The sequence below is a fragment of the Antedon bifida genome, chromosome 3, assembly GCF_963402885.1.
Source record: "Antedon bifida chromosome 3, ecAntBifi1.1, whole genome shotgun sequence".
Taxonomy (NCBI): Eukaryota; Metazoa; Echinodermata; class Crinoidea; order Comatulida; family Antedonidae; genus Antedon; species Antedon bifida.
Genome location: NC_136228.1, coordinates 3,397,621 through 3,409,942, shown reverse-complemented (window position 1 = coordinate 3,409,942; position 12,322 = coordinate 3,397,621). Strand labels below are relative to the sequence as shown.

The window sequence follows — 12,322 nt, the reverse complement described above, 5'->3', positions numbered from 1 at the left end:
CAACCATGCCATATAAGGCTAAGAAATAAAAAATCAATAACTGTTTTCTTTTGTGATAAATAATTATCTATAAATTAAAATTTGTTTAAATCAATTAATGCAATGACTTCAAATGGCAATTAATTCAGCATATTAATTCATTTCATGTATCATACAGTAGAGCCCCTCTTTTGGGACACCTCTAGTAAGCAGACACTTTCCTGCAAAACAAAGGGCAATATATGTTATACCACTACGGCCAACCCCTACTCAGTGGACATTCCTATTAAGATGACAATTTACATGAAATGCATGAATCTACTTAGATGTTATATAAAACCAATAATGAATGTTTTATATTCCTGGAATGGTACAAATAATTTCATTTTCATAATCACGGCCTTGTGTACAGTCTAAGAAGGTGGAAGAAAGTAAGGTACAATAATCCAAAAGTACTAGGTTTTTAAAACAAAATATAACCGATATTCTACACAACATTTCAAGAAATAAACAGATTGCAAAACGAGTTGTAAAACTATGGGATCAGTGGCCATTTTTTTTAGTTGATGATAACAATATATTATTTTAATATGATAACTGAATTGTTAATTTTTAAAATCTGAATAATAATAATGGCTAGATTATGAAAACAATAAAGTCTAGTGTTTGCAAATCAGATTATAGGTCAAGCCTTTTATTTAAGAATATTGACAGATTGCAGTAACTTTCTAGCATCTTGGACGTCTGTGAAAAAGTAAAATTGAACACTAACCACAAGACTGATCATACAGCCAAGCTGGTACTGTACAGGAGATAATTAATTAATATAAACCACTCAATCCTTGGAAATAAATCTGAAGTGAAAGTCTAAATCTGACCATAGTACTGTAAGTGTTTTTATAGTTATTTAGCCTCAGTTAAATTTAACATTACAATAGCCACAATATTGATTGAAAATGTTCATCTGGTTTGTAGGTATAAGTATATTGAAAATATTCTTTTTTTCCAAACCAATAATTAGTAAAAACTAACCTTGACAGTTTCGCTGTCCTGATCGGACAGCTTCTTCAGAAATAATGACGATCTATCATCAAACAGACTAACCTCTAGAGGGCCTATTCTGTTTAATGACAGGGTCATACACGTGACCAACAACAGAAGAGGCCAATATAACATCAGCCCTTTCCAGATGTGGCTATCCTAGTGGTCATTCAACCAAGTAAAGAAAAAAATGAAAGAAAATAAAAAAGTAACATCCAAGAAGAAAGAAAACACCATGGAAAGCAAAGGATTTGTAGTCGTCCCTTATGTAGCAGGACTTTCGGAGCGAGTTAGTAAAGTGTTTAAGGAGTTTGGCATCAACACAGCTATGAAACACCACACTTCATTACGCCAACTACTTGTCCACCCAAAAGACCAAGTTGACAAATTGAAAGTGGCTAATTGCGTCTACGAAATCTCATGTTCTAATTGTGATCACACCTACATTGGAGAAACGGGTCGTTGTTTTGGCACAAGGTTAAAAGAACATAGAAAAGAAACAGAAAAGATAACCCAACAGAGAAAGAACTTCACTCGTCAATCACATAGAGAATCAAAAAATGAACTAAGCAAATCAGCTATAGCAGATCATGCCGTCAAGTTAAATCACATAATAGACTGGACACAACCTAAAATCATCGACAGGGAACCAGATACAAACAACCGACGCATCAGAGAAGCCATCTGGATCCGCAGATGAGGAAACCAAATCATCAACAGAGACGAGGGCACCCACCAACTCAGTCACGTGTATGACCCTGTCATTAAACAGAATAGGCCCTCTAGAGGTCAGTCTGTTTGATGATAGATCGTCATTATTTCTGAAGAAGCTGTCCGATCAGGACAGCGAAACTGTCAAGGTTAGTTTTTACTAATTATTGGTTTGGAAAAAAAGAATATTTTCAATAAGCCACAGTATTATGTTCCAAAAGTTTGGTTCAACAGGATTTAAGATAAACAATAAATTATAATATACTGTACCAATACTATTCATAGAATCCATTTCAATATAAACAAAATAGTGATGACACACATTTAAAAAGATATACTGGTATGTTGTTCAAGGTAATGTATCTAATTTTAGTATAATTTATTGCTTCAATCTCTTCCTAACCTTATGTCTCTATTATTACTCTTACCTCCAAATAGCCGCTTGTAACGTGTAACATCCATAATCATATACGTGCCAGTTTTGGAGCATGGCAACTTCTCGTCCTGGAAATCACAGAGATTTTGAATGTGCTTCTTTTCTGATGCATCACTACATACATCACAAAGTATGCATCTCTCATATTGAATCCCTCTTCTACCACCATCTTTAGAAGGTCTAAATGACTTCTGGATCGTTAACAAAACCTAAAAATATACATTGAATATTGATTCCTTAATCCTAATAACATAAATAAAGCCAACTACAAATACCAAATTAAGACACAATCAATAACAAAAACTGTATTACCTTTTGAATCTGCTGCACACATTTATTCACTCACATTTACAATATTATAGTTTAAAAAAAAGTTAAAATGGTTTTATGTCTTCTATTCCTAGGTGTTTTAATTTATATGTGAAAAAGATATCTCTTGTTGATAATTTTTTTAGATAGTTGGACATTTCGGGGATATTTGTGTCGTCAAAGCATCATGTGTTTTTCTATAATTGAAATTACAAATTTACAGAATTATAAGGTCAAATACAATGAAGTTAATGACAATAATTGTTAACCTCTACTTTGATTACACTACACATCAATTTTAAAGTTTAATTATAAAAATGTTAATATCTAGCAATAACATTTATAAAAAAGTCTTAGTGATAACATACCTCTTTACATGCTTCAGATGAAGGTTCCTCATTACTTGTTTCATTAGGTGCATTTGTTCTTTTAATAGTCACCTGGGAAAACCAAAAGTAGTTGATATTATGATATCTGAATTTGAATTACTATGTAAGTATAGAATCAACTCTGACTCAAATATATATTTATGCTGTTAATGTTTTTTTCTAGTTTTTACGTGTTTTTTAATATTTTATTAGTGTATAATGTACATTGATTTTAAAGTTTTTATATCTGTAAAATTGTACTTTGGCTGCCTGTATGATTTCTTTGTTTGAATAAATATACCTTGAATAATATTTAACAACAAAAAAAAGTAAAAGATAGGTTAGGATTGTAATCAGTGTTGCAAACTAAATGATAATTTGTAGCGGGTTTCAGCATTGTTTTGTGTTTGACTAATCAACTTCTATCAATTCAAAATAAGTTGGTAATATTTATTGAAAATTCAGAAGAGATTGTACAACACAGTACCTTTAACAAGAACTTTCTTTCATCCTCCATAGTCACAAATTTGACAAGAGATAAAGTAACAACATGATCTTGGTCGAAGTAAAGTTCAGCATGATTATATGACAGTTTTGGATCAAATCCTTTCTTTTGAAATTTGTTGATGAAATCAATAATCATGTATGGAAACAATACATCTGGCAGATATCCCTTAAAGTCGTAATAAATATTGATAGATTGTGAATCATCAGGCAATGGTTTCACTTCACTTGATGTCTTGAAAGCAAGGCGTAGTGGCACAAAAAATGATCGCTTTCCAACAGATCCCTGAAATTGTTGATTTGTAAAATGCCATTTAGATTTCTTTTAAAGAAAACTAAAGATCATATATTGTACATGTTAAAAATATCTGAACCCTATAAATATTTTATGTAAAATTTCACGAATTATGTATCATACCAAAAATAATTTTTTTCACATAATCTTACATGCAAAACATAACATGTTAGAACAGATAACCGAACAAAACCTACTGTAGATGTTCTTCCCAAATCTTGGCTGCTAGTTGTCTTCCTCTTACAAATGAAACCTAATTGAATCATCAGTGCTACAAGGAACTTAAAATTCTTTATTCCGTCAACTTTACGCTCTTTCCATAATTTTCGCAACAAGTCTTCCTCTAGTATGCCCATGTCAAGCTTATGAAAGGCATCAATATACATGGCCGGCTAAAAAACCAGAACAATTAGCCATATTTATTATAATTTTTTGTTAATTAAGTTATCGAACAGCAGAATTGGAGATGCAATTACATGTTTCAACCCATAACCAATATACCACTAAATGTTAAACTATAAGGTAACTGTCAGATATTGAATTTGGTACTAGTGCCTATAGGAATTCACATGTGCCTATTATTTCTCCAAGGAACACTGCATTAACATTTTTATGAACCTACTTACTGGAAATTTTGGTGTAATGACTGCTACAAATGCAGTGACAATTTCAACAAGTCTCATCGGATCTAACACTGCTTTATCTTTCAATAATTTGTTGTCAGGCCTGTAAACAATTTCACCAAGATCATACAGGAAGTTAAGAAGAAAGGATTGTTGTTTTTCATCTGCAATACCATTCTTACTTGCCAGAATTTTGAGCTAATAAAAAAATTGTTTACTATTCAGATACAAATAAAATATAACAAATATGAAACCATGGGTAGGTATACATTTATAACATTAGTTTTGTCCTTTACAGCCTGAAATGGTTTGAAGTACAAAAGAAATTTGTTTGTTTAATTGATAACATTTACTGCATAATGTTGGATCTGAAGGAAAATGTCACTCTCAGGATGGGGGAAACGTATACTGCGATTTTTCTCACAGAATGCCTCGTCAATCTTGCGACAAATATTCCATAAAAAATACTAGGCTGATTTAATTGCTCTTATGATTTTTTCAGATAGGAAACCATACCATATATGGATACCATATATGGATAGGATTATCACATTAACCATTTAGATTTAGAGCAAGATGTAAAATATGACAAAAATATTGCTATCTGTATATGACAAACTGAATGAATGAATGACAAAAACCATTTTAAAAATCAGTTTTCAATTTTAAATAATTTAAATAGTTTATTTATTCATTTTGTTGATCAAGTGGATCAAAACACAGAAAAGTACAAAAAGCAACTTATTTCCACTGTGGTCCCTATTATTATTATATAGTAGTTATATATATATATAGTAATATATAATAGTGGGTGGAGTCTTGTTTATACTTTTTTAAATATTATTATTTCCAACATATTTCTATTCTGAAAACAAAACACCGAGGAATGATGCAAATTAAACTCACCTCTTTAACTGGACACAAAGAAAAATGTTTTTCCCTCCTTAAATCTTGTAGATCACATCGAAAACGCATCCACTTTAAAGGAACTTCTTTCTCTAAAGCAGTCATAAGTGTATCAATAACTTGTTTGAGATCACTAAAGCTCTTATCTGTAGTTTCTTGGCTGTTTTCAACGGCAAAATATTGGTGATACACATGGTTTTCATACACTTTATCTGTAAGTGCATCTCGAATCTGTTTAAAGGCCTTCTTTGCCTGGTTGTAAACAATTTAAAAAAATGAAAACATGTTCTTTTAAATGATATATAAATACTTCACAGACTACAAGACTACTGTATTAAATACATTCATATGAGAATTTCTGATAAAAATGTATTCGATACAGTATTCTAGTAGTCATAGTTTCTTTACATTAGCTTTTAGAACAGAAATTGATTGATCAGGGAACATTTTCATTTAAAAATTTTGTTTAGCAATATTGCTAATCAAACTGATTTTTAAGTCGAGAAACATAGTTTTGTATTGTATTTTTTGCTACACAATTTTAGAAATATGTAGCAATAAGGTGGTTTTGTATAGCTTTTTGCTACGCTACACTGGCGAAAATGTTCCCTGTTGATTAATTTTAATAATGAAAGTATTAACCTCAACATTTTGTTCTTCTTCAGTCCTACCCAGCTTACCCTTATGTGTACCCACAATAAGGATAGTTGGTTTGTGAACTTCATTCTCTTCATCTTCTTCCACAATACGACTATGAGAATAAACTGTCTGGATGTAAGATAATATGAACTGGAGATTGGTCCAATGATGATGACGCTTTTTCTATAAAAAAAAATTATTATTATATCTTTATTTGATTAAAATAAAATAATTATTATATGTTTTTCTTAATCGTCTCACTCATCTGGTAGGTATTTTTAATCACAAATACCTTTACCTTACATTGTCTTTAAATACTTACTCCATTTGAATCAATGAAAATAGCATGATCCTGAAGGTTCACACTGAGATCAAACACTACGATATAAAGGGCTTCCGATGTCATGAACATCTAGGAAAAAAGAAATATGTACAAATATTATTTCCCTCTGTAATTGGTCCCTAAAAGGAAGTTTCTCAGATAAAAATGTCTGATGTAAAAACTTCAATACTCAAACACTGAGATCTTTTTGTCAAGTGCAATTGTTCTCTATTAAAAATTTATAGTGTATTAAATAAATATTTTTAACAAATTGTAAAATAAGTTTTTAAGCACTGTGTAAATAATCAATGTTGTTATTATATTGAAGAATAGAAGAATACTATATGTCTATGGACTTTATTCAAAGCAAATACAATCATAACTTACACGCTGTATACCATGGTAAATCAGTGATCCCCCATGATCCCAGATATTAAACGTGTCTTTCAAGGTTTCCTCCTTATTTTCCTCAATATTCTGAATTACATCCTTATCTAACTGCTGTTCTGTATCAAATGGAATAGCTTCAGTATCTGCAGTGAAATATTTATTTTGGTCACACTCAACACTTAAAATGTATGCAACTAGCATCATTAATATTATCATAATTATTATTATCATCATTGTTCATAAGTTATCATTCTAATCATTTTCATTGATCTCATTATCATTGTTGTATTCATTATCATCACTGTTGTTGTCATTTTTGTAGTAGTAATCAATATTTTACCATTAAAGTCAATATCATTGTCATTGTAGATTTAGAAAAGTGTTATACAAATTGGTTAATTGATTAAATAACCACAATGGAGATTGTGATGTTTCTTTAGCTACTTTAGATTGGGAAAATACATTTTTAAAATATCAGATTATTCTAAATGGTTGTGCATTGTCAATAACTTTATAATTTTTGAATATAATTAGTATTATTGTAGTTACAAAATACAGTAATACAAATTATAATAGTAAACTGAAAGTTTTGTTATTACAAAACAAAATTGTCTATTAGAGCAGAACATTAAATTACAGGAATTAGAAGGCTAAACTGAAACGAGAACTTTACCAACAAGGGAATTAAACTTCACTCAAACTCAGCTAACATGAAAACGTTAATTTATGTCGCTTAGAAGTGCAAAAGTTTAAAACAAGTTGTGCAATAGCATAACATTAATAAATTAAAATTCTTAGATATTCTTATTATTGATAAAAACAACATTTAAAGGAATTCAATAGGCCTACCTTCTGCTAGAGATTCCTTGTCAACCTGACACAAGATAAAAATAAGATATTAAGCATTGTCTACTTTATTCTAATCATTCCATGCTGTTTGGTTTAAGACTTATATAATTTAGCAGTATTAGAATTGTCATCTAGGCACTATTTAAATGAACTTACCATTCCTCTCAGTTTATCAGCGACCATTTTTGTATACTGTTTTGAAGGGTTACCTGTAGAAAAATATAATCATATTGGTTTTATTAATAGTTAAATATTAATAAATATCTATAATATTTAAACCATTTCACCAATTTTGTTCATTCGTCAATCAATGTAACAAAGTATGAATAAGAAATGAAATTAAAAAAATTAGATTGTTGACAATAAGCCTCTATGTACATTATTCAGGTTACTCTATTGCTAATATGCAAATTAATATCCAAAAATATTTTCAATTTATCTTTCAATATGAAGTATACTATTTTGCTGTGAGATCTTTATTCACTTATGCTGTCAGTGATTATAATGATAATAATAATGCTAAATTTATTCATGTTTACCACTATCAGCAGTATCTTCTGTCCATGTTGTGCTTGCTGTTCTTACCACTGCTATGCCATCTGTAACATCATGTTTGGGGTCAAATCTGAAGTGAAAATCATTGATGGAGTAAGAGCAGTTTTCAGTTTGGGCTCATGTCTATTACTTTTTCATGGCAAGATGAAATGTAAAACGTACTTTTAAATCCCCCTTCCCTACGTTTTTTAGATCTAATTTAAGATCACAAACTATATTTAATGTAAAAATAATACTATATGGTACGGTGGCCTATAAGTGTCACGGCAACTTTCAAAAAATATCACGGCAACTTTCAAAAAAAGCCACGGCAATTTGAAAAAAGCCACGGCAATTTGAAAAAAGCCACGGCAAATTAAAAATAAAACATCACGGCAAATTAAAAATAAAACATCGCGGCAATTTAAAAAAAATACCACGGCAACTTAAAAATAAAACACCACGGCAAATTAGTATTGAAACACCACGGCAAATTAGTAATGAAACACCACGGCAAATTACAGAATGCCACGGCGGAAGTGAGTTACCACGGCGGAAGTGAAACCTTTGGAATCTTCGATTTTTTCTGAGGTAAGTAATTATTTGTGCATTGAAGTAAATATTATTATATTAATTTATTTAACTGCAGCATTTACGTGTTTATTGCACTAGGCCTAGCTATGCCCACTACTAGCCTAAGGCCTAAGCCTTAGGCCTACAGTAGTAGCTAGGTCTACTGTAAAAAAAACTTTTTATATAAAAAACAGATTACTGTAAATATATTAAAACATTGTAGAATGTTATAGGGCCTAGGCCTACCTTGTAATAAGGCCTATGGTCTAGCCCGCTAGAAAGTTCAAGAAGAGTGCAATAAACACGTAAACTGCTGCAGTTAAATAAATAAATATAATATTTACATCAATGCACAAATAATTACTTACCTCAGAAAAAATCGAAGATTCCAAAGGTTTCACTTCCGCCGTGGTAACTCACTTCCGCCGTGGCATTCTGTAATTTGCCGTGGTGTTTCATTACTAATTTGCCGTGGTGTTTCAATACTAATTTGCCGTGGTGTTTCGTTTTTAAGTTGCCGTGGTATTTTTGTTAAATTGCCGCGATGTTTTATTTTTAATTTGCCGTGATGTTTTATTTTTAATTTGCCGTGGCTTTTTCCAAATTGCCGTGGCCTTTTTCAAATTGCCGTTGCTTTTTTCAAATTGCCGTGGCTTTTTTCAAATTGCCGTGGCTTTTTTTGAAAAAATTGCCGTGATATTTTTTGAAAGTTGCCGTGACACTTATAGGCCACCGTAATATGGTCCTATTGCGATAACTTTTTTCGTCTTTAAACGGTTAAAAATGTGAAAAATAAATCGATTCTAATAATTATAGCGGCCCGCTATAAATCCCAAAATGCATTGCGCGCGGATTGATATTTTTGTTTTTCACCTGTAATTCGCCCACTTTTCGATCGATCGTGAGGCCAAAACAAATGGAAGACTCCTAACTTTTCAGCAAAAATACCGGGTTTTCCCCAATTTGTATCAACGGAGTCTGGCAAAAATAGAAAGACAATTAATGCAGCAACTATACAACGTCAGGCTAGGTATATAGCTAGCGTACGATGTTCCTACCAGCTAGGCCTACAAAACTAAGCCTAGCTAGGCTAGGCCTAAGACCGTCCACGAGAGGTCGATCGCTGCGAGCTACTTAGGTAGTGCATTGTTTCTCACTTTTTATCATAATTTACCATAAAACGTACATTTAAGACAAGGAATGACATGGTTTAATGTTTTTAAAGTGATATATATGTATTATTTTCCAAAAAACGTCCAAAATTGCAGGGAAGGGGTCTTTAAGAACTTTTGCCAAATAAATATTATTATTATTATTATTATTCGAAATGGTTTATTGAAACAGGTGCAGAAGCAAGGGGGGAGGGACTAGGGGTGTGCACTCCCCCTTTTAACAGTTAAGATGAAATTATGAACTTTTTGATATCTATTTTATATGTGCCAAAAAAATTATTAACTCTCTTTCATTTAAAAAATTCAAGATCTTCTCCTGTGAAATAAATGAAAGAAAATGGCTAGTTTGTATTCTTTAGTTGACTCACATATATCTAATGTTCATTTCCCTGTACTTAACTAGTACTTACTTCTTTCCAAGTAAGGTATTTATGAGGGAAGTTTTACCAACTCCTTCCTGCCCAATCACTCTAAGCGTTCCAAGATTGACTTTGACAGATCCCTCAGCCAATGCCTTAGCGTATGCTTTCTTAACATCTGTACCATGAGCAGTAATAGCAGATGGATCCTTTTCAACTGATTAAATAAGATTTCAAAGTATACATTTCAGTAACTTAAATAAAACTAGATTTAGTTTGTCACTATGACAAATTATAGGTTATATGCACTGATTTAAATAGATTTGTTTAATTTTGTTTTATTAATTAAAATAATAAAAAATGTACCAAATTAGGCTAAAATGGTGATGGCAATGATCTTCAAGATTATGCTATCCTTAATATTCAATGACCTAAGAATGACATTTCTTTGGTAGTCAATTTTGTATTTTTTTACTCCTTCATTTACAAAATTAATTATCAATTATCATCAAATATATTTGAATTAACAATACATTCCTATTGATACAGGTATATAATATACTTGAAATGTACAACTAAATCGTCAACTATTTTATAATACTCATTTATTTTAGTACCGAGACTATAAAACTGACATTAATCAAATTCTATATCATTAATTTTGATTTGAATTTTATAATCATCTGAACATTACCTTGTGAATCTGCCATTTCACTTTATTTACGCTGTCATCTGTAAAGAATAAATTGCATTAGATTAATTTCCATGTATTTGTGCAACATAATATAACCAAAGAGGAACAATTATTAAACATGTTTAAGAATTTGTAAGTAGGCATAATTCTTTTAAACTAAAGTTATTTGTCAGAATAGTATTTACTAAGGTTATTTTAAATTACTAGAAAAGGCTGAAAAAACATAATTCATGCAAAAAAAAAGATGTTTTTAGCGCTACATAAAATTTGCGCGTACCTGGACATTTTTACATGGTTAAAATGACATGAAATGCGTAGAAAGTTGATTAGAAATTGATTTTTCGCATTCCGAAAATTTAATCGCATAACTATTTTTAACATGCCTTTTTTTTCCCACAGATAGCGCATGACATAAATTTACACTTTGCTATTAGTTTCAATTTAAATTGTTGTATGGTTATCGACCTATGTTAAATACCAGAAATTCATAAATCTTGCACATCTACGGCTAAAGGTCAATCTTATGACAAAGATACAATTTTATGTTTGCCAGAATTAGAGATACTCTGAGAACAAAATTCGTGGAAAGAAAGAAGAATATAGAAAAAAAAAATAAATAAATAAATAAAAAAAAAAAAGATCGGGACAATAACATGGGGTTAGTAATCCAGTTTGCGTCTATGATAGATGCTACCTTTACTTTTTCAAACATTAAGAGCATACCACCGAAAGTTTGGGATTCGTCTAAATCAGACAAGTTTTTCTGAATGATAGTTTAAAATATGCAATGCACTCTGATATCCATGCAATAATGCTGTTGAAGAAAAAAGAATGTTCAGAATAAAACCAGACCAGGAGATCATTACGGGTCATATGCAGTATGCCACTAAACAAGGCCATTACATTGCTGCAGACGCGTGCTCAAGTTAGTGTTTACCAACCAACCTACATAGTGAGCTGTTGCACGCAACTAAAAATCCATCATAATGGTATACTAGATGTTGTCATGTGTTCGAAGATAGAAAAACATTATTTTCTAATCTATCATTATAAAATGGATATAAAATAGAAAAAATATTTGTTGCCAAAAGAGGCAATAACTAACAAATTGTATGTGTTCCGTATTATAACTAAAAATTCACAAGTTTGATAAAAGTATGACGAATGAGGGCGTACTTCATTTTATGGAAGGCCATGTTTATTTCGACATTTTTAAACACGTATCTGTAAATTTGTTATATTTGGATATCTTTATATGTTATGTATTTCATTATATATTTTATTGCAAACTATACTTAAATTTATGCTATAAACAGTTAATTACCATAGGTGTCATAGCTTTATTAATATATTTGTTTACGGGCGCTAACGGTGTATCATAATTTCGGTTACGCTTCGTCGCATTTGCAGTAAAAAAAAATTACGGCATGAGGTAGGTAAAAATTTTGCATAAAAGTCTAATTTTCTTGTTAAATCCCAGATTTGGCACGACGTAACATCAAGGAATGATCTTTACAAAAAATGTTCTGAACATACTATGTGAATTTCATCAGGGTACAAGCTTATGCCACAGTGAGGGTGATTTTTTACTGGACTATATGCCTTCCAAACTGCATTT

At 30.9% G+C, this 12,322-nt stretch overlaps 2 protein-coding genes across 2 annotated transcripts; one reads left to right on the top strand and one right to left on the bottom strand.

The window, feature by feature from the left end:
- The first annotated feature begins 1,255 nt into the window (after positions 1-1,255).
- On the top strand, positions 1,256-1,720 carry LOC144837385 (uncharacterized). Its single transcript, XM_078692458.1, has one exon. The coding sequence runs from the start codon at positions 1,256-1,258 to the stop codon at positions 1,718-1,720; it is 465 nt and encodes a 154-aa protein (XP_078548584.1).
- Positions 1,721-1,835: 115 nt separating this feature from the next.
- Positions 1,836-10,720, bottom strand: LOC144837384 (uncharacterized). Its single transcript, XM_078692457.1, has 15 exons — positions 10,705-10,720; positions 10,062-10,227; positions 7,912-7,997; positions 7,529-7,581; positions 7,373-7,397; positions 6,521-6,666; positions 6,134-6,223; positions 5,815-5,994; positions 5,173-5,424; positions 4,270-4,464; positions 3,841-4,035; positions 3,332-3,634; positions 2,845-2,916; positions 2,160-2,376; positions 1,836-1,891 (listed from the first exon to the last, which is right to left on the bottom strand). Exons 1-15 carry the CDS (start codon positions 10,718-10,720, stop codon positions 1,836-1,838), a joined length of 2,052 nt encoding a protein of 683 aa, XP_078548583.1.
- Between the last annotated feature and the right edge of the window lie 1,602 nt (positions 10,721-12,322).

Excerpts from the sequence above, each read along its gene's own strand:
- LOC144837385 (XM_078692458.1), top strand. The coding sequence starts at position 1,256 with ATGGAAAGCAAAGGATTTGTAGTCGTCCCTTATGTAGCAGGACTTTCG.
- LOC144837384 (XM_078692457.1), bottom strand. Across the intron at positions 7,582-7,911 it reads AGAAGATACTGCTGATAGTG|GTAACCCTTCAAAACAGTAT; the intron begins GTAAACATGAAT and ends ATTTTTCTACAG. Across the intron at positions 2,917-3,331 it reads AAAGAAAGTTCTTGTTAAAG|GTGACTATTAAAAGAACAAA; the intron begins GTACTGTGTTGT and ends TGGTTTTCCCAG.